Consider the following 23,285-nt stretch of genomic DNA (forward strand, 5'->3'; position numbering starts at 1 on the left):
AAGAAGTGCTTGGGCCTGCTGAGCTGTGTTCATCCCAAGGAAGTGATGGGAACACAAACTTCTCCCTAGGTCTGAGGCCTCAGGGACCCCCAAGGGGGGGCCAAGAGGCCAGCTCCTTTCTGCTCTCACACTCGAGGGAACAGGACTTTCCCAGTGGGGAGAGAAGCGCTGGGGGTGCCCGGGGCCAGTGAAGATGCCCAGGACAGTGCAGGCAGTAGTGGCCCCGCTGACCCCCACGGAGGCTGGCCTCCTCCCCACCCTGCCCCCTGCACTGCATATGTTCTCTGCCCCAAAATAGTATCTCTGGAGGGAGGAGTGAGGGAGTTCTCAGCTCACCGTTCGCTCCTTCCCACAGTGTGTTCACAGCTTCTTGCTGTCTCTCACGACCTGGTTTCCCTGCCCAGCCCTCTGCCCCGCCTCCACCCGTGCCAGCTCACCTGGCCCGGTCCCAGGACCCCTCTGGGAGAGGGAGCCTCCTCTCCTCACCCATCACTTCTGCCTCCAAGCTGTGACTGTCACACTATTGCCTACCCTCCTTGGGACAGAAGTAAATTCAATGCACATAAACTGAGCATCAAATGTGTCTGTGAGGGTTTGTACAGTAGTCGCTGGGGCAGGGGATAGAAATGGTGACCTGGAACAGTCCTGGTCCTTTTCTTCAAGGATCTCATGGGGGGAGGCCTGACACTTGCAAACTACCTCCAAGTAAAGGTGGACCAGAGGCCTCTAACAAAGCTGGGAGTCCCCAGGGGGTGGCGGAAGGTCTCTCTTCGCCCCCACCACACAGCCCCAGTCTCACCAGACCCTGACTTGCCCCATGCCACCTCTAGGATCTAACTGCGAGCTCTTCTGCTGTATGGTTTGGCCTGTCTCCCACGCACAACAGACCCTTGAGCTGCTCCCAGATTGGCAAGGGAGGCTTAGAACTTGGCCCTGGGAAATGCCCCATCTGATGGGGGAGGCAGAAAGCAGACTGGAGAACACTGACAGAGACAACTGCCTGGCTGAGCAGAGCTGGGGCTGTCAAAGCTGCAGGAGGGGCTCCAAGGAGAGGGTTCCCTGAGGAGGGAGGGTGGAGCAGGCTCCAAAGTAGGGAAGAGTCAGGGCTGGAGTGTTTGGGGCTGAGGGAGTGAGAAGCTGGAATGGGGTATCTGTCCAGTCTGGGAATGGATATGCAACAGTGGGTGCATTTCCCCTGCCCAGGGGCCAGCTGTGGGGCTGACCTGCCCCCAGCACCGTGGGAGTATTGGAGACAAGGAAAGAGAGACTCAACGTCCCCCCCCAAGGGAACCACCTCCCCCCCTTGTTATTTCTGGCTCCATTTTCTTGGTCAAGAAGGGTGTCAGTGGTAATGCAAATTAGGAGGTGATGGAGGTGCTGGCCGACACCCATCCTGTCCCCCCAGCCCCTCCCATCCCTCCCCCCATGCCCACACTCACACAGCCGACTGGGACATCTGTGAGATGTGCCTGGTGACCCTGCCCTTGGCTGAATTGGCATGGAGGGTGGGTCCCCACCAGCTGACACCCAAATCCTCCCCTACCCAGTCCCTTCCTGCCCTCAGCCCTGCTGGCCTCCCTGGGTCATTGCCATGAGGCCGCATGGCATCTGCATGGCTAGCGAATGCCACAAACCAGTAAGTGCCTCAAGCCAGAGCCTTCTAGCCCAGGCTGCCGGTGGGAAGGGCACAGACTGGAGTCTTCTGAATGACACGGCTCACAGCCCTCTGCAGATAGAGGTTAGATCTCAAAAGGCACTTGGACAACCAGGCCCTGGAGTCAAAATAAAGAAAGTGGAAGAGGCGCAGGAATGGGGCGGGGTGCTGGGGGACTCCCATTCTCCCCACAGTACCTGGCCTCTGCCCAGACGCCGCGCCCCACCCCTCCCCACTCAGGACCTCCTTGCCCTCGATGGTTCATCCTTGTGTCTAGCCTCAGTTATTCCTGTGGCCACCAAAGTTGCTCTGTTCTTGTCCTTGCTGAGGAAGAGATGGGACTGGGGAAGCTGTCCTGCTGCCCCTACCCTATAAAGAGGTCGCTGAGTGAAACCCCCACTCCCTCTGTTCTTCATTAGTCCTAATCAGCTGGGTGAGGTGTTTCTCATTAACACGGCTGACTCACCCACACACACACCCTCTGTTAGCGACAGCTTCTCCCGACACACACTCTCCCGCGCACGGCGTGCACATACCACCAGCTTCTGCAAGGAGCCGTTGCTCTCCTCAGCTGATCGTCTGACACAGCCTGCAAGGGGACCCAGGACAGGGGCGGGGGTCTCCATGGTCTGGTAGCTCTGGCTGGGGAAACCCTGGGGGGAGAGGGGCCACAGCTGGAATGTTGGACGTTGGTATCTCAGCACAAGGACACACACGCCCCGGGATGGCTGGGGCTCTGTGAAGTCATCTTCCCCCACCCCTGCCCTGTCCAGCTTTGCTGGGGAGAACGAGTAGGTCCCCCAGGTGTGTCTTTTCCAGCCTTGACAGAGGCCTTCCCTCCACCTTGCTCCTGCAGAAGTTGCCCCACGCTCCTCCCCCTTTCCAGGAGTCTAGATGTGTGGACCCCCTTGCCCCCACATTCTCTCAGCCCAGTGCCCCTTCCCCGTCCACACAGAGTAATGAGTCCAAGTGTCCCTGTGTCTGATCACAGACCTGCCTGAGAGAAGGAAAGGGATGCATGTTGGCAGGGCTCCCCAGCCCCTCCCCAGCTCTCCCACCCCCATGTCCTCTCCTCTGGGGGGGGGCATTAGACACAAGGCTGCAGCTCTAGGGGCCTGGGCTGGGGCATGCTGGCTTTTCCTCCCTTCCCCGCCTTCCCTCCCAGCCCCCAGCAACTTTCCGCCCTGCACCTGAGCCCTTTCCCAGGTCCCTAGAAATCGAGGAGACAAGCTGCCAGAATCTGCGCCCCATGTCCCCATGTTCCCCCTCACCCTGGTGACAGGGGAATGGACTGGTTGCGGGATACCTGGGTTCCCTCCAGCCTTCAGACATGCTCAGGATGGGAAGTGGCTACCCGGGTCATCCCCCTGCCTCTGTGCCAGCTCCTGCCCACTCATTCTTTGCCCCTCTTTCAACAGCCAGGATTTCTCTTTGCCTTGTGGATCCCCAACCACCCCTTATTCATTCGCACCCATCTCATAAATACTTCCAGAGATCCAAACAGCACTCAGATCCAGAAACCAGGGGGCTGCCTTCCTCCAAGAGAGTTGATTGAGGTGGGAGAATAGCAGGGAGCCTTGAGCACCCATGTGGTGGAGGTTCCAGAACCTTCTCTCGCAGGGCTTATGAAGCCATGTCACATAGGGACACGTGGCCCCACTTTACCTGGCACTCAGGACTCAGACGGAATCCTCAGGCTGCAGATGCAGTCAAGCTCAGACGAACTTTTAGAGAACAACAGTAGTTGTTAACCGCAACAGAGGACCTGGGAGGCTGGGAGGTCTCCCCACAGGGGTCTGGACCTTGGCACTGACTGGGAAGGGACATTTGCCAGAGCTGGGTCTAGACTAGAGCTGAATCTCAGGCCTTCAATAAGCCATTGCCCCTGCCCCTCTTTTTAAGCGAACCCTTAGCCAAAAAGAGCCAGGTGGAAAAAGAAAGGCAGCCACAGTTGATAAATAAGTAGCTCAAGTCCTTTTTGCAAACAGAGGGCACAGCCCCAGCGGGAGCAGAAGTCACAGGTTCATGACCCAGCTCTGACCTCCCAGGCTGTGGGACTTTCAAGACAGCAGCTGAGCCTGGAGCCCAGCCCCTCCCCTGTTCTTAGACCCATGAGGACATGGAACATGGAAATTCTTCCCCTTTGAGGTGCCAGCCTGGTTCCTGACACGGCAAAATCATTTGAAGAAATAGCTGCTACTGAAAAGTGAACCCCATGGCTTTAACACTTCTACCAGCCAGACCTGCTGGGAGGGAAAATTCAAATGCCCCTGACACCTGCTCAGGGCTGGGGTGGCTGCTTTTTATCTGTTCTAAATAAGCTCCAGGTCACAAGTCATCTGTGCCCACTCGCATGTCCGCATCTCCAGAACCACTTTGAATGTGGGTGCCCGGGTATGCCCTGCTCACCCAGCCCACCCTCCCATGGCTGTGGTTTCTTGAGACACAGTTTCCAAGGCCTCCTGCTACCGAGGGTCCTAGCCCCACCCCAGCCACGGAGGGCATAGACCTAGCGCAGATGGAACAGGTAAGTTTTATTTGGACTTTCAACTTGTTCAGAGAGCACAGGGGTCCCCACCTCCCCTCTCCAGGCCCCCTTCCCCCTTTCCCCTCCCTAGGGGACACTCAGGGTACAATGACATGTGTCTCTGGAGTCCGTGGCCCCTTCCCTGCCTGACACACCTCTTCACTCCCCTGCACTATGGAGGGGAGGGGTGTGGTGTGAGGAGCTGGGGCCTGGAAGAGTTGGATCAGAGCAGAACATGCGCTGTCAGGAGCAGCCGCCACCCCTGCCCGGGGCTGAGACCTGGGGGAGGCGCAGTGGAGGTGGCGGATTCATTGTGGGGTGGCAGGCTCTCGCCTAGGAGGCTCCCCACCTCAGCCCTGGGGACTCCCTGGCCTCCTGCTTACCCGTCCTTCTGAGGGTACAACTCTGAGGTAGATTTCACAGAGGAAATGTGGGTGGGTGGGGTGTGGGGAGGGGGTAGCTCTTTAGAAGTTGATCTCCACAGCACCCTGGGCCCATTCTCAGGTTCTGGCCTGGGAGGCAGGGGCTGATGATACCCACCCAGCTAACAGAGGCTGAGTCGCACATGGGCTCCAGGGCACCTGTGGTGTCAGGGGCTCGAGTGGGGTGATGGGGGTCTGCCTTGACAATCTGTGCCTCAGTGCCAGAGGGCTCCAGGAGGAGGGCATGGGCCTGTGGCAGACAGTCCCCTGGCCTGAGGGTCATGGTGCAGGGCCCCCAGCCCTCAGGGCAGCCTCTTTAGGATCCTTCCTCTCCTCTCCCACCCCCTCTATTCCCCAGAGCGGGCAGCACAGGGCAGAGAGAACAGAGCCAGCCTGCAGGGAATGGAAAGAAACAAGATGCCGCCTTCCCTCAGTGGGGCCCCATGCCACCAGCCCCAAGCTGGCCATGGGATGGAGGAACTGGCATCAGTGTGCAGGGCGGGCTCTGGGACTCCACAGGGAGGTGCTCCCAGGACAGAGCACAGCCTAGGAAAGATGGACATTTGGGGAGGGGCTCGGGAGTTCCTGGAGTCCTCTGACACTCTCCCCCTCCCCCAGGCCCGAGCACTAGACATCCTCTTGGATCCAACCCTGTTTAAGAACAGAAAGGCAGAGGGAGAAGCCTAGGAGGGGTGCACCCCTCCCCACCCCAGCCTAGATCCCCATCCCCATGCCCCCACAGAAGCCAGGAGGATTGAGGGGAGCCTCAGCTGACCTCCCAGAAAGAGCCAGAGCTGAGTGGTGCCTGGACCAGGGAAGACGGCACACACGTTGACTCGGTAGCTAGTGGAGGTATCTGGGGGTCGCAAGGGGCAGGGGCCCCCCACAAGATTCATGCAGCATTCAAAGTGAGTGTTTGGGGGTGATGGGAGAGGGCAGAGAAACAGCCAGTGGGTGGGGGAGGTGCCCTAGATCTTGCTGTTCTCCAGGTGGGAGTCAATGTGTTTGATGAGCGCATCATCTGGGTACCCAACAGGGAAACCCAGCTGGCAGAGGGGGCAGCTGCGGATGTCAGAGCCCACTGTCTCCATCAGCAGCTGTAGAGAGAGAAGAGAGTCACCTATGGTTCCCTGTCCCCACCCACAGTCCCCACATCCCAGCCTGCCCTTTCCTAGGACCCAGGGCAGGGAGGGCAGCAGCATGCAGAGGGGTCTGGGCACTCTTCTCCAGTAGCATCCTCTCCCCAACCGCTCAACGTCCACTCCCCTGTCCCAGGATATAGGGTCCCCAAGAGGTGTGTATGACAGAGTCACTACTGAGCTTGCCAGGGCATGTGCAATAATGAGCTAAGAAAGACCCAGATGCAGACATTTCCCAGAGTGACTATGACACAGCTCCCAGATAACTCAAAACAATGCACAGCTCCAAAATAACTCTCTGTCTGGCTTTGGAGGCTACTTTGGCCCTTCCAGGTTACAAGGGGTGGCTCTGACATTCAGGAAACTCGTTATTTCAGTGAAATGATGGAACCCTGAGATACGATTCTGTCTTCTAGGACAGACAGAAAAGAGCGGGGACTGGAGGGAGTTGGATGAGCAGGCCTGTCCCTGTGTGATCAGTAGCCACCATCACCATCACCAAAACACTAGCAGATGCTTGAGCCAGGCACCATGCCAATTGCTTTAGGCTCCCTGCCTCCCTCTTAAGAACCCTGTAAGGTAATCAGATAATGTAATCATTGTCTCCCTTCTGCAGATGAGAAAACTGAGGATCAAAGAGCATAACTTGCAAGGGACTCCACAGCTACTAGGTGGTGGAGTCTGTAATCAAACTCAGGACTGTCATTGTGAAGACCATACCCCTACCTTCGTGCTGAACAAAACATCTCAATGGTGCAGGAGCCAATTCTCCCCGACAAAAGCAAGCAGGATCTAAGCTATGGACCAGGGTCCAAAGAGGGGCCCCCTGCCTAGCAGGTGTGAATGGTTTGCTTGTTGACACCCAAGAGGGGCCAGGGTCCCCAAGCGGAAGGGGTAGGGGTGCGGGGTGGCCCTCTATCTCCTGCCGGGAGACTTGAGGAAGGCACGGCCCCCACTCACGTTGATGGACGGCCAGGACTGCGCGTGCTCGGCGTGGGTGTAGGCGGTGGCGGCGGGCGACTCGGGGATCGGGAAGCCGGCGCAGAAGGAGGCGCAGCGGATGGTGCCCGCCTCGGGGCTGGGCGGGCTGGTGGGCACGGCCCACTCGTCCTCCTCCGACGGCTGCTTCTCAAAGCGCAGCCGGATGCCCTCGAAGGCGCGCCGCGGGCTGAGCGGCCTGCCCGGGCCGTAGAGCTCGCCGCCGTAGGCCCGGGGCTTGGGGAGCGTGGCCGCCTCGGCCTGCAGCCAGGGCTGGGAGGCGCCCGCGTAGGCCGCGCCCTCCGCCAGCTCCGAGTAGCTGCGGCGGCCCTGGAAGCCGGCCTTCACGTGGTGGCTGGGCGGCTTGGCGTAGGCGCGCTCGGCCAGCGTCCTCTCCCCCGGCGGCGGCGGCGGTGGCGGCCGCGGCTGCGGGGCCGGGCAGCTGGGGGGCACCGGGGAGCGGCGCTGAGGACTGGGGGACTGGCACGGCGGCGGCACCGGCGAGCGGCGCTGCGGGACGGGCGACGGGCAGGAGGGCGAGGCCGGCGAGCGGCGCTGCTGGGGCGAGGGGCACGGGGGCACGGGAGAGCGGCGCTGCGGGACGGGGGACTGGCATGGGGGACACGGGGGCGCCGCCCGGGCAGGCGGGGAGGGGGAAGGGCACTGGGGGCCCGGGGAGTGGCGCTGCGACAGTGGCGAGTGCCTCTGGCCTGGAAAAGAAAGGACGGGGTGGGGGGCCGAAGGTGTGGAGAGAAGACGTCATTACTGGCGAGCCAGGGGCTTGCCCGGACTAACGCCCACCCACTCCAGACCACCGAGAAGTCAAGGATGGCGCCGACGACCTGGGGTGGTTTCCATAGCTACCCGCTCCCTCAGGGTCCCGCAGCGGCCTCCCTCTGCCCCACCCTGTCCCATCTCACCACCACTCCGGGCCTGTTCCTGCAACAGGGTCCTCAAGATCCTCCCCTGCAGGGAACTCAACTCCCGAAGCCGCCCCAGCTCCTCCGTCAGCTCCGTGTAGGCCAGCGCCAAATTCACCCTGAGATCAGAGGGGAGGGAGTGGGAAAGAGGAGAAGGGACATGGGTCTCCTGTCCCAGCTGTGGAGGAAGAGCTGGCTCTGCCCTGGCATCTGGCCCTACCCACTTTAAGGTCCAACTCAAACGCCACCTCTTCCAGGGAGCCTCCCTCTGCTTCCAGAGAATCATTCCCCAGGGCTAAGGCAGGGGTTCCCAGACACAGCTGTGCCAGGACAGGGAACAGAGTGATTCTAAGGGGCCCCTGAATCCCTGTGTGCACCCAGCACTGTCTGTAGCCTGCTCATACGGGTGTGTGCAGATGTTTTTCTAATCTGTGCAAGAGCTACGATGATGAAAAAAACACATCAAAAAGCTGTGCTGAATTTATAGTAGTTTTTGCCACTGTGACAGTTCTCAGAGTGCATACTAAAGGTATAAGCGCAATCCATACACTGGGGGAAGGGGCCCATGAAAAAAGTTCTCACCTTTGAAAAGGTGGAGGGCCCTGCCACACAGCCTATGCAGAGCCCATTCTGTAAGTGAAGATGGAGCCTCCCGGCTGGCAGCGGTGCCAACTGATAAACTGAACCCCAAGTCGGCCAGGCCCAGGGCTCCTGCCTCGACCTCTGGGCCCCTTTTTGGCCCAGCTACATGACTCCCAGGACCCCCTTGCTATATGACTCCACCCCAGCCTTTCTGCTGAGATCTGTGTGAACAGCTGTGTGCCCTGCACACCTACAGGGGGCACCACTCACACTGAGCACTTCTCACAGGCTGCCTTCCTGGGAGCTCCTCCACAGTGAGGATTTGATCATTGCATTTACATTCCCAGCACCTTGTCCAGGGCCTGGAACCCAGTAAGTGGATGATGAATTGAGCCTCTCCATTTTTTTTTCTTCTTCCCTTTCTTCCTCCCTGCTTTCTGTTCAGACCTCTTGGCCACCCACCCTCATGGAGCTGGAACAGACTTGAGTTCAGCAAGGAACCCCGACCACTTCCTTTCCCCTTCCTTTCTTTTTGGGTTACTTGGAACCCAGAACTGTGGAGGTCATCACTCCAGCACTGCTCCCCACTTTCTCCTGTTGTGGCCTGCCCAGCCTGGGAGCCCCTCTGGACCTCACGGGAGGAGGCTCAGCTGTGGCCTTAGGTCCTGCCTTTGTCTCTGGTCTGGGATTGGACACAGCCCGGGATCTCCCTGAAGGTAGCAGTTTTGGTTTCCTTTGGCTCTCCCCACCTCCCAACTCCAGAAGGACCTCAGGAACTTTGTGGAAGGTGGAGCTGGAGGGAAACAGCAGATGTCACTCCAGACAGAGCTCCTCCTGGGGAGGTTGCTGGCCCAAGGACAGAGAGGTCAAGGAGGGGGGCCAAGTTCTCCAGCCCTGAGGGCCCCATCCCCATCCCATGGTGATGGATGGGCATGGGAGAGCATGCATGGGGAGGGGTGGGGAAGGCAGGTGAGAGAGAGAGAGAGAGAGTGTGTGTGTGTGTGTGTGTGTGTGTGTCTGGCCCTGGAGAAAGGTAGGGAAGTCTTGAGGTTAGGGCTTCAGAGGGCAGGAAATGCTTGAGGTGAAGAGGGAAGATAATGACTGAGCTCCCTTGCTAATCCTGGGGTAGAAACGGCCCCTCCCGGCTGGGCATCGTGGCTCACAGAGGCCTGTAATCCTAGCACTTTGGGAGGCCAAGGTGGGAGGACTGCTTGAGGCCAGGAGTTTGAGACCAGCCTGGGAAATAGGGAGACCCCGCCTCTACAAAAAAATAAAAAGCCAGGCATGGTGGTGCATGCCTGTAGTCCCAGCTACTCAGGAGGCTGAGGCAGGAGGATCACTTGAGCCCAGGAGATGCAGTTGGACTGAAATTGCTGCGAGCTATGAGGACATCCTGCACTCTAGCCCAGGAACAGAGCAAGACCCTGTCTCAAAAAAAAAAAACCTGGCCCTTCCCACAACAAAACTACTTTTAACCCATTTGGGCCGAAGCCAAATTACTGTGAATGGGACAGGTCTCTGAGAGACAAGCCCTCTTCTTAGGCAGCGTCCACACTGCCCATCTGATGGTGGGCAGGGACGGGCAGGCACAGAAAGGAGGGAGTCCCCCGGGAACCCCTGCATAGGTTCTGCGGCCCTCCATCCCACCACACCTCGGCCTTCCTATGCTCCCCACCCTCACCTCAAGGGTCTGTGGGAAGAAATGGCATCTCTCCTGTCAGAATGGGGATCCAAGTGTATCCCATATCAAATTGGGGACTCCCCAAGGGAAGTCTCCCCCTTCTGACCAAGGGCATCTGAGGGCAGGAGCTGTGTGACCCCCATCAGACGGGGCCTTGCAGGGGGCAGGACCATGCTATCCCCTCAGCGGCAAGGACAGGAAGGGGTCTGGGCAGGGCCCTGAAGGAATGTGGTCCTCCGTCCACACAGCCCGTTTCTCTCCCCATCCACCTTCACTGCTGTATCTCAGGTGACAGATACAGGCCGTCGTCTTCACACCCCGACTCAGAGCTCTCACCTGCCACACTCAGTTCCCAGGCCCCATCACTCCCCTGCTTGCCTCCCTCCCCTTGTCAGGAGCTACCCCAGTTTCCACCGCTCAACTCCTGCCACCTCCTCACAACAAACAGGCAGGGCAGCTGGCCCAGAAGGCCCTGCCCTCTCCCAGCTCTGACACGGGGGTCTGGGGCAGCTGGGTACCGTTCTCCCAGAGCCCCAGGTACCTCTCACAAAGACCACTAAGTCCCTGGGCAATGTGATGGCACCTGACCTCCTCCTGATGCCCTGTGCCCTTTGGGACCTCCCCCTTCATCAGGCGTCCCTCCCCACCTCACAATGCACAAGCCTGAGTTGCTGAATACACTAACAACCTGAATGACTCACTAAAAACACTGCCAATTCAGTGGAAAAAAAATCTCAACTTCACAACATAACTAAGAGTCATACACGTGCACCTAAATACACATTCCATTTCCTGGCCCATACCTGAGTGCTTTTTCCACCGTCCCGATTGTTTAGGAAGAAGGGGTCAGGTGAACGCAGCAGGTGGCTGCATCTGGATGCTTCTTTATTGCTTAAATCACTGGGAAAAGTTCTACCTGAGTCTTTCAGAACCTGGGAGGGACCCAGGAGAAAAGAATCATAGATAATCTTCATGAGCACTTATCACAAGGCCAGGCAATATGCTAAGAACTTTATTCATCTTCACAACAATTCTATGACTTTGCCACTAATATTATCTCCATTTTGCAGATGAGAAAACTGAGGCTCACAGAGGTTAAGTCACTCGACCGAAGTCATAAAGCCCTGTAATAGTGGAATTGCTGGAATGGGAGCCCTATCCTCTAGGACCTAGACTCCAAAGTGCAGGCTACCGACCACTACGCTATACTGCCCACCAAAGAGTCGTGAAGTGGGGGAGAGGAAAAGCGAGAAGGCAGCAGAAGAGAAGGATGAAGAAGCGTGGGTTGGGGACCTTGGGAGTGGCCTGGGAGCCCTGAGATTTGCTGCCCCTGCCCTGGGAGGCGAGAGGAAGGTGCTAGACATATGTGGAAGTGGAAGATCAGAGTGATTAGGAGGCTGGCTCAAGGTCACAGAGCGGTGGTGGCACCGAGCAGAGATTCAAACACAGGCTCTTGGCACCTCGGCCTGCTGAGCTGGCACCTTCCGAGGAGCCAGAGTGCAAATGGCAGAGCTGGCAGGAAGGAAGGCCCCCTTGGCCGCCAGTCGTTCCTCCCTTCATTGACTTATCCATTCATTCATTCTTTCCACGAATAATTCAGGGATCTCAGAAATTGTTCTGGAAACAATAATCTTCATTGTTACTGAGAAAACAACTGAGATCAGTAAGGTTAGAGACCCAAGCATCCTCCTCTGTGAAAGGCCTCTGTCTGCCCAAACCAGCCGTGGGCTTCCTCGTGCCCTGTGCTGCACGGGAGCCGCTGTGAGGATGCGGTGGGGTCAGAATTCAGGCCAGCGCTGGGTCACGGGATTACAACTACAGATGGGGTTGACAGTTGATACACGGCCAAGACTATGGACAGAGCTGGGCTCAGGATTAGGAACAGGGTTGGAGTCAGGGATGGGAGCAGTAACAGGGTTAGGACTGGGGTGAGGATTAGAGCTGGTCATGTGGTCACCATCATCATCTGGTTCAGAATTGGGAGGAAAACAGAAATACAGCCTTGCCAACCCTTCCATCCTTGCCCGTAGCTGTCCCCAGCTGCCCTGGCCACCTCACCCCTGTGGGGGAATTTAAGGACCAAACTTTCCACCACCCACAGGCACACCCAGTGTCAGTCTTCCCGCCCGACCCTCGGGGAGGGGACCACAGGCACCAGGCCGTGGAGCGGACTTGAGGTTGCGGGCCGGGGGGAGGAGGAAGTCGCTTTGCAACAACCCAGCGCTCCACCACTTCCTTTTAGGCGCCTTGAGCCCCTTCACTCTCCTCAACCAGCTATGACTTGCGGTCCCCAGAGCCCGGCTCTTCTTGGCAGCCCCTGCCACGCTTCCACCAGAGCTGATGCCCCGTGTCTAGAAAGCCTCCCACACGCAGCTGAACTGAGCATGCAAACCAGGGTCCCCACTTAAATGGGGTGCCCACAAGTCACTTTGCCCAGGACTGTCCCAGTTCACATAGTTGCCCCAGCACAATTATTAATAGTGCCCCCTTTCACTTTCAAAAGTGATCCAGTTTGGTCAACAAGTCACATGGTCGCCCCTTATATAAGAGCCTTCCAACTGAAGAAGCTGAGCAAGAAAAACACCACAGAGGCACCATCGCCCCATTTTCCCAGGACCGGCTTGGTGTCCGCCCTGGACTTCTCACTGAGCTTCTCTGCACCTCAGTCTGCACATTTGTACAAGGGGGACAATGCCTACATCACGTTGTTTGTGCCAATGAACCAAGACTGTGTAGGGCAATCACCTCACACAGTGTCTGGCATGGACAAGAATCAGGGGAGTGCCCAGGAGAGAGATGGCAGGGAGACCCGCTGTGAGACTTTTTTGGAGACACCAGCTTAATGACTTTGGTTTAGAGGGAGGGGAGGATGTGAAGTTTCCCGTGGAGGGAGAGGGCATGGGGTAAGAACGGCGGTCCGCCTTGCTGGCAGGCGAAGGATCAGAGACTGAGGCTGGAAGCCCACCCATCCCTCAGACCAACTTCAGAGCCCTTCACCACCCTCAGGGAGCCCCCACGCTGCAAGTGCTCAGGGGTTAACTCCTGTGAGTGCTGGGTGCCCGGCCAAAGGAGACTTGAAAGAAAGGAAGTAGGGAGGGTGAGAAGCGTGAAGGGGGAGGCCCTGGGCCCGCTGTTCTGGGGCATGAGGCTACGCTCAGGGTACACGGGGTCTCCAGCTTCCGTCCTGACCCACCCCACACTGCCCTTGACCTCGGTGCAGAGTTTCCATCCTCTCTCTCGAGTTCACACTTCTTCCCCACCACTAACCGCAGCCCACGCAGAGGCTTGTGGGCGGAGAGAGGGGTGGGGTGGGGTGGGGGGGCGGAAAAGGGCCCAGGCTGCAACACGGAGCCCCCCACGATGGGAAAAAAGAAAGGCCTATAGTTTTCCCCTCATCACCCATCCTGAGTCCCCATCTTCCCACTGGGCCCCTCACGGATGGATCCCTCACAGCTGAGCCCCTCCCTCACTGGACCCTTGTTCCCCTCACGGACCCCTGCCCCCTCAGAGCCCTCATCCACCCAAGCAGCCCCCCCAGGTTCCCCTCACCCAGCACTGGCCACACCCTCCAAAAGGCACCATCAAGGCCCTTTGCCTGTGAGCTGGGGCCCCAGAGGGGAGGGGGCCGGGGGTCTGCAGTTCTGCCACAGCTGGGACCCTCCTGGGTCCTTAGCTTCCTGTCCATCCTCACCAGCCGGGTGGGCTCCACTCCCACCTCCCCCTTCATCACTGCTTTGGCCCCTGACCCCTAGTGGCTCTTCCTCTGGGGCCATTTGTCTCCCTGGGCTGGGGCCACCAGGAGCTATGGTGACCAGGCCCCAAGGTCAGACCTGGAGGGTGGCAGTCTGGTCTGGTCTGGTCTGGGTGTCTGTTTTCACAGGGAGACTATGGCCAGGACTCGTGGGCCAGGGGCTGGGAGGACAGGGAATGGGAAACCCCGGGGCTGGGGCTGACTCCCAGGCCCCTGTCAGCTCCAACAGGACGCAGGGAGGGGACGGAGTAAGGGAGGGTGTGTTAACCCGTGTTCACTGCCAGGACTCCCACAGTAAAACTGGCTGCCCTGGAGGCACCCAAACTGAGACAGGCGGGCACTTTCAGACACAGAAGGTTCCCACATGACAGCAGGCGGGACTCAGGAATGCGTGTGCCTCCTCAGCTTTCATATCACCCCATTACGTCCCCATCCGGACAATCCAGCCGCTTGTTCCACTCCTGCAAAAGCCACTGGTAAAATTCCTACTAGCCTGGAGGGTCAAGTGGAAATCGAAGAAAGAGGGGGTGCTGGTGGGAGAAGGAGGGGCCCAGAGCAGGTGTCAGAGGCCTCCTCAGGTGGGAGGATAGGGGAGGGAGCACTCGGGAAGCGGTCTATTACCAAAAGGAGCTGAGTTTATAAGAAAATAAAACTACCGGGGGAGTGAGGACTTCCTCTGAGAATTAACTCTTGCCAAGCTGGGGCTGTCCAGAGATGCTTGGCCTGAAATGAAGCGTGGGGCTGGGCAGACAGGGCCCAGCTGGCTCCGACGCAGAGATCCGGGAGGGCTGAGGCAGGGTCCAAACACAGGGAAGGCGGGGAGGAAGCCAGAGGTCGCCTCTGGTAAGCCTGGCTCCCTGTCGCCAAAGGGCCTGCATGGGGGCAGGTGCTGTGGGGTGGGGAGGGCAGGGTCTGCTCTGGCCAGAGTGAGCAGCGTGGATGACACAACCTCCAAAGCACCTTCTGGGATGGGTGTACTTTCACTCAGGCACAGATAGCCGGGGCCCCTGGGGATCCACCGTCCCTTCTCTCCCTGCCCCCCGATCTACCATGACTGACCCCTGAGCCCATGAGGAACCTCGGATCCAGAAAGGTGAAGCCCAAGTCAGTAAAGTAAAGTCACTCAGCATCCCTGACGGGTCCCTGGGACTCATAGCCTGAATGGTCAGACTCCAGCCCTGCCAAAACGTCCTGTCTCAGAGTGCTGTCAATTAGGGGAGACTTCACTGCTGGTCTTAAAAGAGAGGACTGGGTTCAGTGACCCAGAAAGCATGACTTCTAGGGCGAGCTAGGATTCTAGAGCATGTGCATGTATGTGTACGTTCTGTGTCTGGGCACCCAGGCTAAGGCGACCCTGGCTCCAGCCACAGGCTAGGATGGACCCTCTCTGCAAGGCCTAGATGAGGGGTCCCACCCACCAGTCCCACAAACTGGGTTCTCACCCCTCAGCTATCACAGCTCCACCCAGGCCCTCACCCCAGCGGGGGGAGAGGTGAGGGGTATCCCCAATTGGCCAGAGGATGGGAGGAAGATGAGGAGGAAGCCTGCTGGGTGGGAGGGCTGTGTGACAGAGGGTTAGTTCCTGCCCCTCTCTGGGCCTCAGTCTTCCCCTCCAATGAAAGTAGGGAGTCTGTGCCACACACCTCATCTCAGGGGAGAGGACTTGGGCGGAAGGCGGTTTGAGCTCTAATTCTCAGAAAGTGGGAGAGGGTGAATTTGGGTGCGGATGTGAAAGGCACCAGGCTCCACTGCTGCTGGGTGGCTGCCCACCCCCCCAGCTTGCTGCCCAGTGCTCCCCTGGAGCCTTTGCCATTAGGCTCCCCAAAGACACAGCTACCCCCTTCTTGTCCCCTGCTACCCCTCTTTCCCGGCAGGATTGCAAGGGGACAGCCCCGCAGAATATGTCCCACTTCTCCACACACTGCTGTGAACCCAAGGAAACCCCTCCTGCCTCTAAGCCTCACGTTTCTCTCTCCTGAGATCAGCGGACAAGGCCCAACAAACCCTGAAAGAGACCGTCTCCTTCCTCCTCACTAGAGGGGGGCAGGCAAACCCAACTGGCAGGCCTTGTTACTGGCATAGAAAATGGGGCCCCAGAGAGGCCCACAAACCTACCAGGGGGCACAGAACGTAGCCACAAAGCAGCTCAGTAAACCTCTCAGCCGCTGACACCTTGAGAACAGATGAGCTTGGGTTCCAGAGGGATGACCCAGAACTGGAACTCTCCAGAACCTCACCTCTTTCCTGTGACAGATGCACAGTGACAGGCAACCCAGACACCACACCCCTGACGGCTGGGAGAGAGGCCACCCAAGTAACATGGAGAGATGAGGAGCAAACCTAAGGGGGAGCTGGGCTGTGCCACCCCCAGGGTAAGAGGCTGGAGAGCAAGGGTTACAGACGTGACTTACTGATCGTCCCCAACTCTTTTCACCCACGCCATGTCCCGCTCCGACTGGTTGGAGGCCAGATCCTGAGGGGGAAGATGGAGAGGTCAGAGCCCAGCCTCACCTGGCCTGGACCCCTTCTCCACCATTCCCGGGGCCAGTCTGCGTGCAGCGAGGGAGGCCCAGTGCTGGGCCTCGGAGGGGTTCAGGCGCCCCCACTGCTCACCTGGGCCCGGGTCTCCTGCAGCTGCTTCAGCTCCCCCTGCAGCCGCTCGCACTCCGCCTGCAGCTGCTCCTCCCGGAGCTGAGCCCCCCGAGCCTCTCCCTGGGCAGCCTCCAGAGCCTCCTCGAGCCGCCGCCGTTCCAGCTCGCTCACGCTGGGCGTGGGGCCCGGCCAGCCTGCTGTCAGGGGAGAGGACAACGTCAGGCTCGCTCAGGCTGCCTCCAACTCCCAGATCTGCACAGAGTGGAACAGGTGAGGACTACAGCACGGGGGACCCGAGAAAGAAGCCTGAAGGGTATAGGAAGAGAGTTACCTCTGCAAGGGCAGTGAGGAAAGATGGGCTGAGCTGTTTTTGCTAATCTTTTTGGAGGCCAGGAAAAAAATAATGGGCTCTTGAAGGTTTTCCTGGCCAAAGTTGAAGTCTAGAGCACCCGCAGGGGCCTCTCCTAGTCACTAGCTGGGGCAGGTGGGGGACTCTGGGAGGGGGCACCCTCTGCTGGCACACACAGGAATTGCAACGGGACAGCCACGGACTGACCAAGAAAGCCCGTGTTAGAAGGGGAGAAACTGGGGTAACAGTGAATGAGGTGAGGGAGGAGTTGGTAAGGGCGGATGGGGTGATTATGGGAGAAATATAAGCTATACTGGGATGTTAATTAAGCTGGAGGTGTCCAGTGGTGTTGAAATGGGGGTCAGGCTTAGGGACCTGGCGGTGAGCAAGTAGAGGTCGCTGAGCTCTCACCGTGACTCAAGCCAGATCCCCCTCTCATTGCCAGGTAGTGCAGGTCCAGATCAGCACAGGGCGGGCCAGGGGCTGGCGGGGGGCTCAGGCTGGGGAAGGCCGCGTCCCGGAGGCCTTGTTGCTGCCGCAGCTGCTGCTCCAAACCACAGATCTGCCGCAGGTGGGTCTCCACCAGGGCCCGCTGGAGGAGGAGACAGAGGGGTGAGGGTCCGCACAGGCTCAGGACTTCCCAGGTATGGGTAGTCATCACCCCGCAAACTGGACCAGAGGCCCCAGATCACACATCTCAAGCCCGCTCTCCAAGTGGCCGCGAGTGTGAGGTCTCTTCCAGCAACCGCCAAGCAGATGTTTCAGGCTGTTTCCCCTGGCAAGGTCAAGTTAAGCCCTCTTCTCTGGGACACAGGGACACTTATGAGAACACCCTGCCCCCTGTCCAGGCACCACCACCTCCTCAGGAGCATCACGACTTCCATTTGACTTGTGACTTAACCACTTCTGGGCTTCACCTACCTCATCTATAACATGGGGATGACAGCACCACACTTACCTCTGAGGGTTGTGGTGAGAATTAAAATGAGTTAACATGTCAAGAGATAAGAACAGTGCCCGGCATACACTAGGGGCCACATACACGTCTATGACTATTAAGGCAAAGCATTTTTACACAAATGACCCATCGCCCTCACAACAGCTCAGCGTATTATCTGCCCCACTGTTCAGAGGAGGGATTGAAGCTAAGGTCACAGCCAGGGGAGAGCAGAGACCAGGTCTCCTGATTCTGACACCTGCCCTCCTGCTCATGTGAACAGCCACACCCTGACTCCGAATCTCACACACGCCAAGACCCATCCCGCAGTCACACACGCTCCTGGTCCCCTCTGCGCTTACCCCCACGGCCCCCTCAGGGGCAGTGCTCACAGGCATAGGGTCCACCCAGCATGAGAACCAAACAGGCACACGGAGACACGGAGTCATTCACAACCTGGATGGCAGACACAGTCTCCCTCACAGGTGCAACAGACACTCACAGGTACACATCAACACAAGCAGGGTGCACACAAGTGGAGTGTGAAGCACGGGCCTGCACACAATCCTAAGGTTGGGATGCTCACACACAGAACTACACACACACACACACACACACACACACACACACACGCACACACACACGCACACCCAGGCACACACCCTCCAGCACCCCCCACTCCCTGGGCCTCACCATCTCCCCTAGCTCCGTCTCCAAGTCACTCTTCTCCACACAGAGTTTCTCGTAAGCCTGGATCATCTCCCCGAGCTGTTCTTCCTGCTCCTTATTCTTCTGCAACTGGATGGGGCCAGAGGTGCACGCCACAGAGTCAGTCCCATCCTGGACTTAAGCCTGAAGAACTCTGGGAACCTCCCCAACCCCACTCCCAGCACCTTGTGGAGGGGCAGAAGAAGCTGCAGCTGGTTTTAGGGAGGACCGAACTGTCTCTGATCAAAGGGGCAGAAGGCCAGGGGCTGGGGGGCAGGGTTCAGAAACAGACTGGAGCAGGAAGCCCCGGGAGCTCAGCCCAAGCTGGTAGGCTGAAGGGCTCACCTCATGCTGGAACTGGTTGAGCTGCTGCTGCAGACTGACCTTCTCCACCTCCAGCAGGGAGCCATCCTTGATTTCGTACAGAGAGAAGCCATGCTCCTCTCCAAAGTCACTGATCAGCGGGTACTGCAGGAGGGGCAGGGCCTCAGGAGCTGGTGTCCACTCTCCACTCGTGCCTCAGCTTCACTGTGCCCCTCCCCTGCCTCAAAGTCCCTGCCTCTCCCTCCCTCTCTCCAGTGGGATCCCAATTCCCATGGCCTGTAGGCCTCTCCCACCAACCAGATCTCTTCTAGATCCCAGGTCCAGCCGCTCCAAAGCCGATCCCCCACCTGGCTGCTGGGCTCTCCAGAGTTCCCATCCAGAGAGCAGCCACATTTCTCGTGGGAGACCATCAGGTTCCCTACAGTCTGCACCCTCACCCCCCTTTTTGATCCCTGGGATCTCTGCTGGGTCAGTTCCTGCGATCCCGCCCCACCCTCCCACACACACTGCTGGACCCCTCATCTCCAAGTTCTGACCTTGATCTCATAGACTTTGAGGCGGCGGCGGAGGGTGGCGTTCTCCCTCTCCAGGCCCCCCAGTCGCTCCTTGATGTCTCCATAGGCCGTGATGAGGGCAAAGTGGGAGGCAGAGCACATGTCCCCCCCCAGTGAGGGGTCTTCAGGACCATCCAGCCACACCTCACTGGGCCCCAGGGCCTCCTGGGTCAAGATGCTGATGTCGTCCTCAAACATGGACTCCATGGCAAGGGCCCGGGCTGCGGGCCACACCGGGCCCCCTGGGAGAGCAGGAGCCACCGTGGAGAGAGCCATCTGGAGCTTATCCCTGACACCCCTCATCCAGGCTGATGCTCCCTTGGCCAGCTGAGATGCAGCCTGGAAGCTTCATGCCCGGAGCTCAGGGGGGGTTCTCCCACAGCCCCTTCCCAGACTACTAAGCCCCATCCTCTCTGCTGCCTTTAGGGGAAGGGGCTGGAACCAGGTGAAGACTTGGGGGTTGACAAGTAGGGACAAGTAAGCCAGGCCGGCGGCAGGGAAGGGCTCCTTCCAGAACCCAGGGAGACCTGTGGATGGGAGAGGGCTGCCTCCCCAGCCACGGCACAGACCAGAGCCTGCCTGGGCTCCGTCCTTAGCTATTCTCCACCCCAGGCCTCACCTCCCCAAATACCTCACTGCCAAGCTCCTCAGCCCAGGCCTCTGGCACCCCAGCTCCTCCCTAAGGAAGGCCCAGCGCAACTGGGAGGGTCAGGCGGCCAAAGTCGGCACACCCTCTAGGCGCCCCCGCCCAGCTTCCCCACTTCCTCCTGCAGGATCCCGGAGTTCAGGAAAGGGAAGTGCCTCCCCCACGAGCACCGGCGAGCACCGGGGCTGTGGCAACCGTCCAGGCTCTTCTGGGCCCTGACCTGGGACCTACAGGAAGTCCTTGGCGGAGTGTCAAAGGGAGCAAACTGGGGAAGGGGGCTCAGGTGAAGGGGACGCTAACGAATTCCCATGCCCGTCCCCGTGTGCCCGCACACAGGGAAATGGGGAACTCTCAGAGGGGGCCGGAATGACTCAGGGCTCCCGAAAGAAGGAGTAGGCAGTGAGGGGGTGCGTGTGTACTTCTCCTGGCCTGTTTATGAATGTGTGTTAGTGGCTGGCATGTGGGGGGAGTGTGTCTGTGAATGAGTGTAGGTGTGTCACAGTCAATGAGTGCCTTGGGGACGGAGGAGGGTCGGCGCGGAGTTGGAAGTGCCCGGGAGGCTGTGTGTGCACGCGTGCGTGAGCGTGTGGGAAGGGTGGCACGTTCGGCCGTGTGTCACGTGAGGCACTATGGGAATGTCCGAGGTGTGTGTGCGCGCGCTGGAGCGTGTGTGCGCCCGGGAGAGGGGGCTCAGCCATGGGGTGTGAGTTAAGACAGTGGGGGACCCCGACCTCCCGAAGTTGGGGTGCAAAAGGCTCAGGCGCAGGCCCCAATACCGCCCCCCAGCCTCATCTAGGTGCCAGGGACACGCGTGTGACTCGGTCTGAGTAAGGAGTGTGTGCGCGCGTTTGTAGGGCCGGCCCCACCTTTAACCCTCTCCTTCCCACGCCATCCCCTCCCCCCAACTCCGCGCGCCCGCGCTCACCACACCCCCCCGACCCCTGCCTGCCACCCCGGGCCCACCCCCACTTGCGGGGCTCTGTCCTCTGGGCCTCCCCACCTTCCTCCGCATTCTCTGGGCCCAGCGGCCCCGGGTGAGCGCAACGGAAGGCGGATGGGGAAGGGGTGCCTCAGTCGGCCCGGGCCCCTCCTGCGGCCCCTTTAAGAGCCGCCCTTTAAACCCCTTTAGCTCGGCCGACAGAAATTGTCGCCCCTCCCCTCTCCTGGGCTGAGACCATGCAGCCCCCTCCCCCACGGTCGGGCGAGCCAGGGGCCCGGGCCGGGGAAGGGGCTCCGGAGGCGGCGCGGCCTGAGGAGCGGCGCCGGAGAGGGACAAGGGGAATGCGGGAGGCCGATGCCGGACCCGTCCCCTCTCAGTCATCCTGTGCAAACTGCCTGCCAACCTCCCGCCCCCTCCTCCTGCCCACCCCACGACCCCCGGGGCCTTGCCCGGGCGTCGCTGCCCTCCCCCCGCCCTAGCCCCAGCCGGGGACTCACAGCTGCTGCCGGTTCCTGCTTGTAATCGCAGCTTACCCCCTCCGCCTGCTCCCTCCCCAGACGGGCACCGGTGCCCCCACCCCCCTGGCACCGCGCTCTGCTCCTCGCCCTGTCGCCGCCGCCGGGTCTCTCCCCACCCCCCACCCCTCCCCCCAACCCCCTCCCTCTCGCCCCGCTCCTCCTCCGCCGCCGCCTCCTCCGCCTCCTCCTCCCCGGCTGCTCCGGGTTTCTCCAGCTGGGAAGGCGCCCCGGACCCCGCCGCTGCCACCACCACGTGGCGAGGGGCGGCGGCCCCCGCGGTGCGGCCCGGCCTGGCAGCGCGCCCGGCGCCCACCGGCTCCCTGCAGAGCGCCCGGCCCGCGCGCCGCGCCCCCTCCCCGACGCCTCCCCTGCGCAGTGTGGCGTGGTGGCGTGTCTTGGGGGCGTCTGCGGACAGTCCAGGGGCTCAGCTGGTGCTTTGGATGTTTGGTTTGGGGCTGTGTATTTTGGGAGGAAATGGGACTGTTTATTTGGACTTTTTTTTTTTTTTTTGGTCTTTGCTCTTTTGAGAAGGAAACTGTTAGACTTACTCTTTTCCATTGCTCTTGGAGAAGGGGGCATTGCTCTAATAAATTCACTGAACCTAGGATGCAATCAGATTAGTTAAATCTGTAACTTCTTCAGAAGTAAGAGTAAGGAGGTCAAAGGTTCATTTGGGAAGACGACAGCTTTCTTCCCCCCAACAAGCCCCGTCCCCCATCACACAGAAGCACCCACAGGCCAGAGAAATGAAGAAACCACAGATTTCATCCTTTGCACAAAGATTGTTTGAGCACTTGCCAAACTGCTGGGCAGGGGAAACAAGTGTTTTGCCCCTTTCCCACTGTGTGACCTTGGACAAGTAATCTTAACCTCTTTGTGTTAAATTGGAGATTATTCTCGACCTGGCCACTGTCATGGGAGAAGAATGGGGATCAAAACTGACCGTGCCCTGTGAATGCTCAGGGGGTGTTAAGGAGTCATTTTGATTATTCCCAGGTGGGTTAAAAAATGTGGACAGAGGCATCACATCGTCAGCCTAGCTGCAGGTAGGGGATGATCAGGGGACACTCTGGAGGACCCTGGCTTAAAGGCATCCTTTCAGGGACAGCGAAGCAAACCCTGGAAGCAGGGTATAGGCTGGGGGCGGGGGTGGGGAGGTGGGGGTTGGTAGGTTCAGTGTTGATCTGTGAAGGCTGCTGGGAACCTGAGGTGGGAATGGGTGAGTCTGAGAGGAGGATGAAAGAAAAGGTTTCTTCCTGTCTGTGAGCTTTGAGAAGCAGCTGCCATCTTTCCCACTATAGGGGGATGATTGGACTGAGAGGTGAGTTTCTCTGCCCAGGAGAGCCAGTGGAGCTCTGGATTCTTTCTCTTCATAGAAGGGAATTCTCACTGGCTTCCTTCCTCTTCCTCCTGCTGGGTTCCCTTTGAGTCCTTCCTGCCAGAGCCTGCTCCTTTTTTTAGTCCAGAACAGGAAGGCAGGTCAGCTACTTGCTCTCCGAGGCACTGGCTTTCTGTGAGCCATGTGGGATGAACTAGCTACCCTCTAGATATGAAGGCAGACTGGCTGGCACATCTGTCACCCCACTAATCCCAAAGACTAGGCAGATGTTCCCTTCCTTAATGCTCCCCAAGTTCTCTTCTGAGCAGAAGACTGGGCAAAAGATTGGAGGCCAGGCTAGAAGGTGTGGGGTTGTTTCTGGGACCCTGTAACATGGAGATGGCCACAAACAGGACCTGTGAAACTGACTGAAAAGCCCTCCCTCAATGGACAGGCAATGGGTCCAGAGACCTCTGAGCGCACACTCAGTGGGATGAGTTGTCAGCCTTTGTTACTGCTTGGGTGCTTAGGGTATAGGCCTGTTTCAGCCACGTGGCAGGGTGGAGCCAAATGGTTCTACCTTGGGTTCTAGGTGATTGGTGGCAAAAGTCCAACAGAGATTAGGCCTGGTTTAGGTGCCCTAAAATGTTACCTCTCCCCCAATCTGGACCTGACCTCATTGCATTCTCCCTGTTTCTAGTTCTGCTGCTGATACCAGACAGTTCTGAGAGCAGGGACTATATCC

The 23,285-nt window shown here is 59.0% G+C and overlaps 1 protein-coding gene across 4 annotated transcripts; it reads right to left on the bottom strand.

Annotated features, from left to right (window-relative positions):
- Window positions 1–4,173: 4,173 nt before the first annotated feature.
- On the bottom strand, window positions 4,174–21,309 carry TBKBP1 (TBK1 binding protein 1). 4 transcript variants are annotated; one of them, XM_045526313.1, is made up of 10 exons: window positions 21,202–21,309; window positions 19,101–19,360; window positions 18,586–18,708; window positions 18,226–18,330; window positions 17,007–17,187; window positions 16,268–16,443; window positions 16,066–16,127; window positions 7,641–7,759; window positions 6,703–7,430; window positions 4,174–5,700 (listed from the first exon to the last, which is right to left on the bottom strand). In XM_045526313.1, exons 2-10 carry the CDS (start codon window positions 19,323–19,325, stop codon window positions 5,572–5,574), a joined length of 1,848 nt encoding a protein of 615 aa, XP_045382269.1. In that variant the 5' UTR covers window positions 19,326–19,360; window positions 21,202–21,309; the 3' UTR covers window positions 4,174–5,571. The 4 variants fall into 4 exon arrangements, with proteins under 4 accessions (XP_045382269.1, XP_045382271.1, XP_045382270.1 ...); XM_045526315.1 differs by lacking the exon at window positions 21,202–21,309 and adding an exon at window positions 20,765–20,898; XM_045526314.1 differs by lacking the exon at window positions 21,202–21,309 and adding an exon at window positions 19,750–20,574.
- Window positions 21,310–23,285: the final 1,976 nt, after the last annotated feature.

The sequence above is a fragment of the Lemur catta genome, chromosome 15, assembly GCF_020740605.2.
Source record: "Lemur catta isolate mLemCat1 chromosome 15, mLemCat1.pri, whole genome shotgun sequence".
Classification (NCBI taxonomy): domain Eukaryota; kingdom Metazoa; phylum Chordata; class Mammalia; order Primates; family Lemuridae; genus Lemur; species Lemur catta.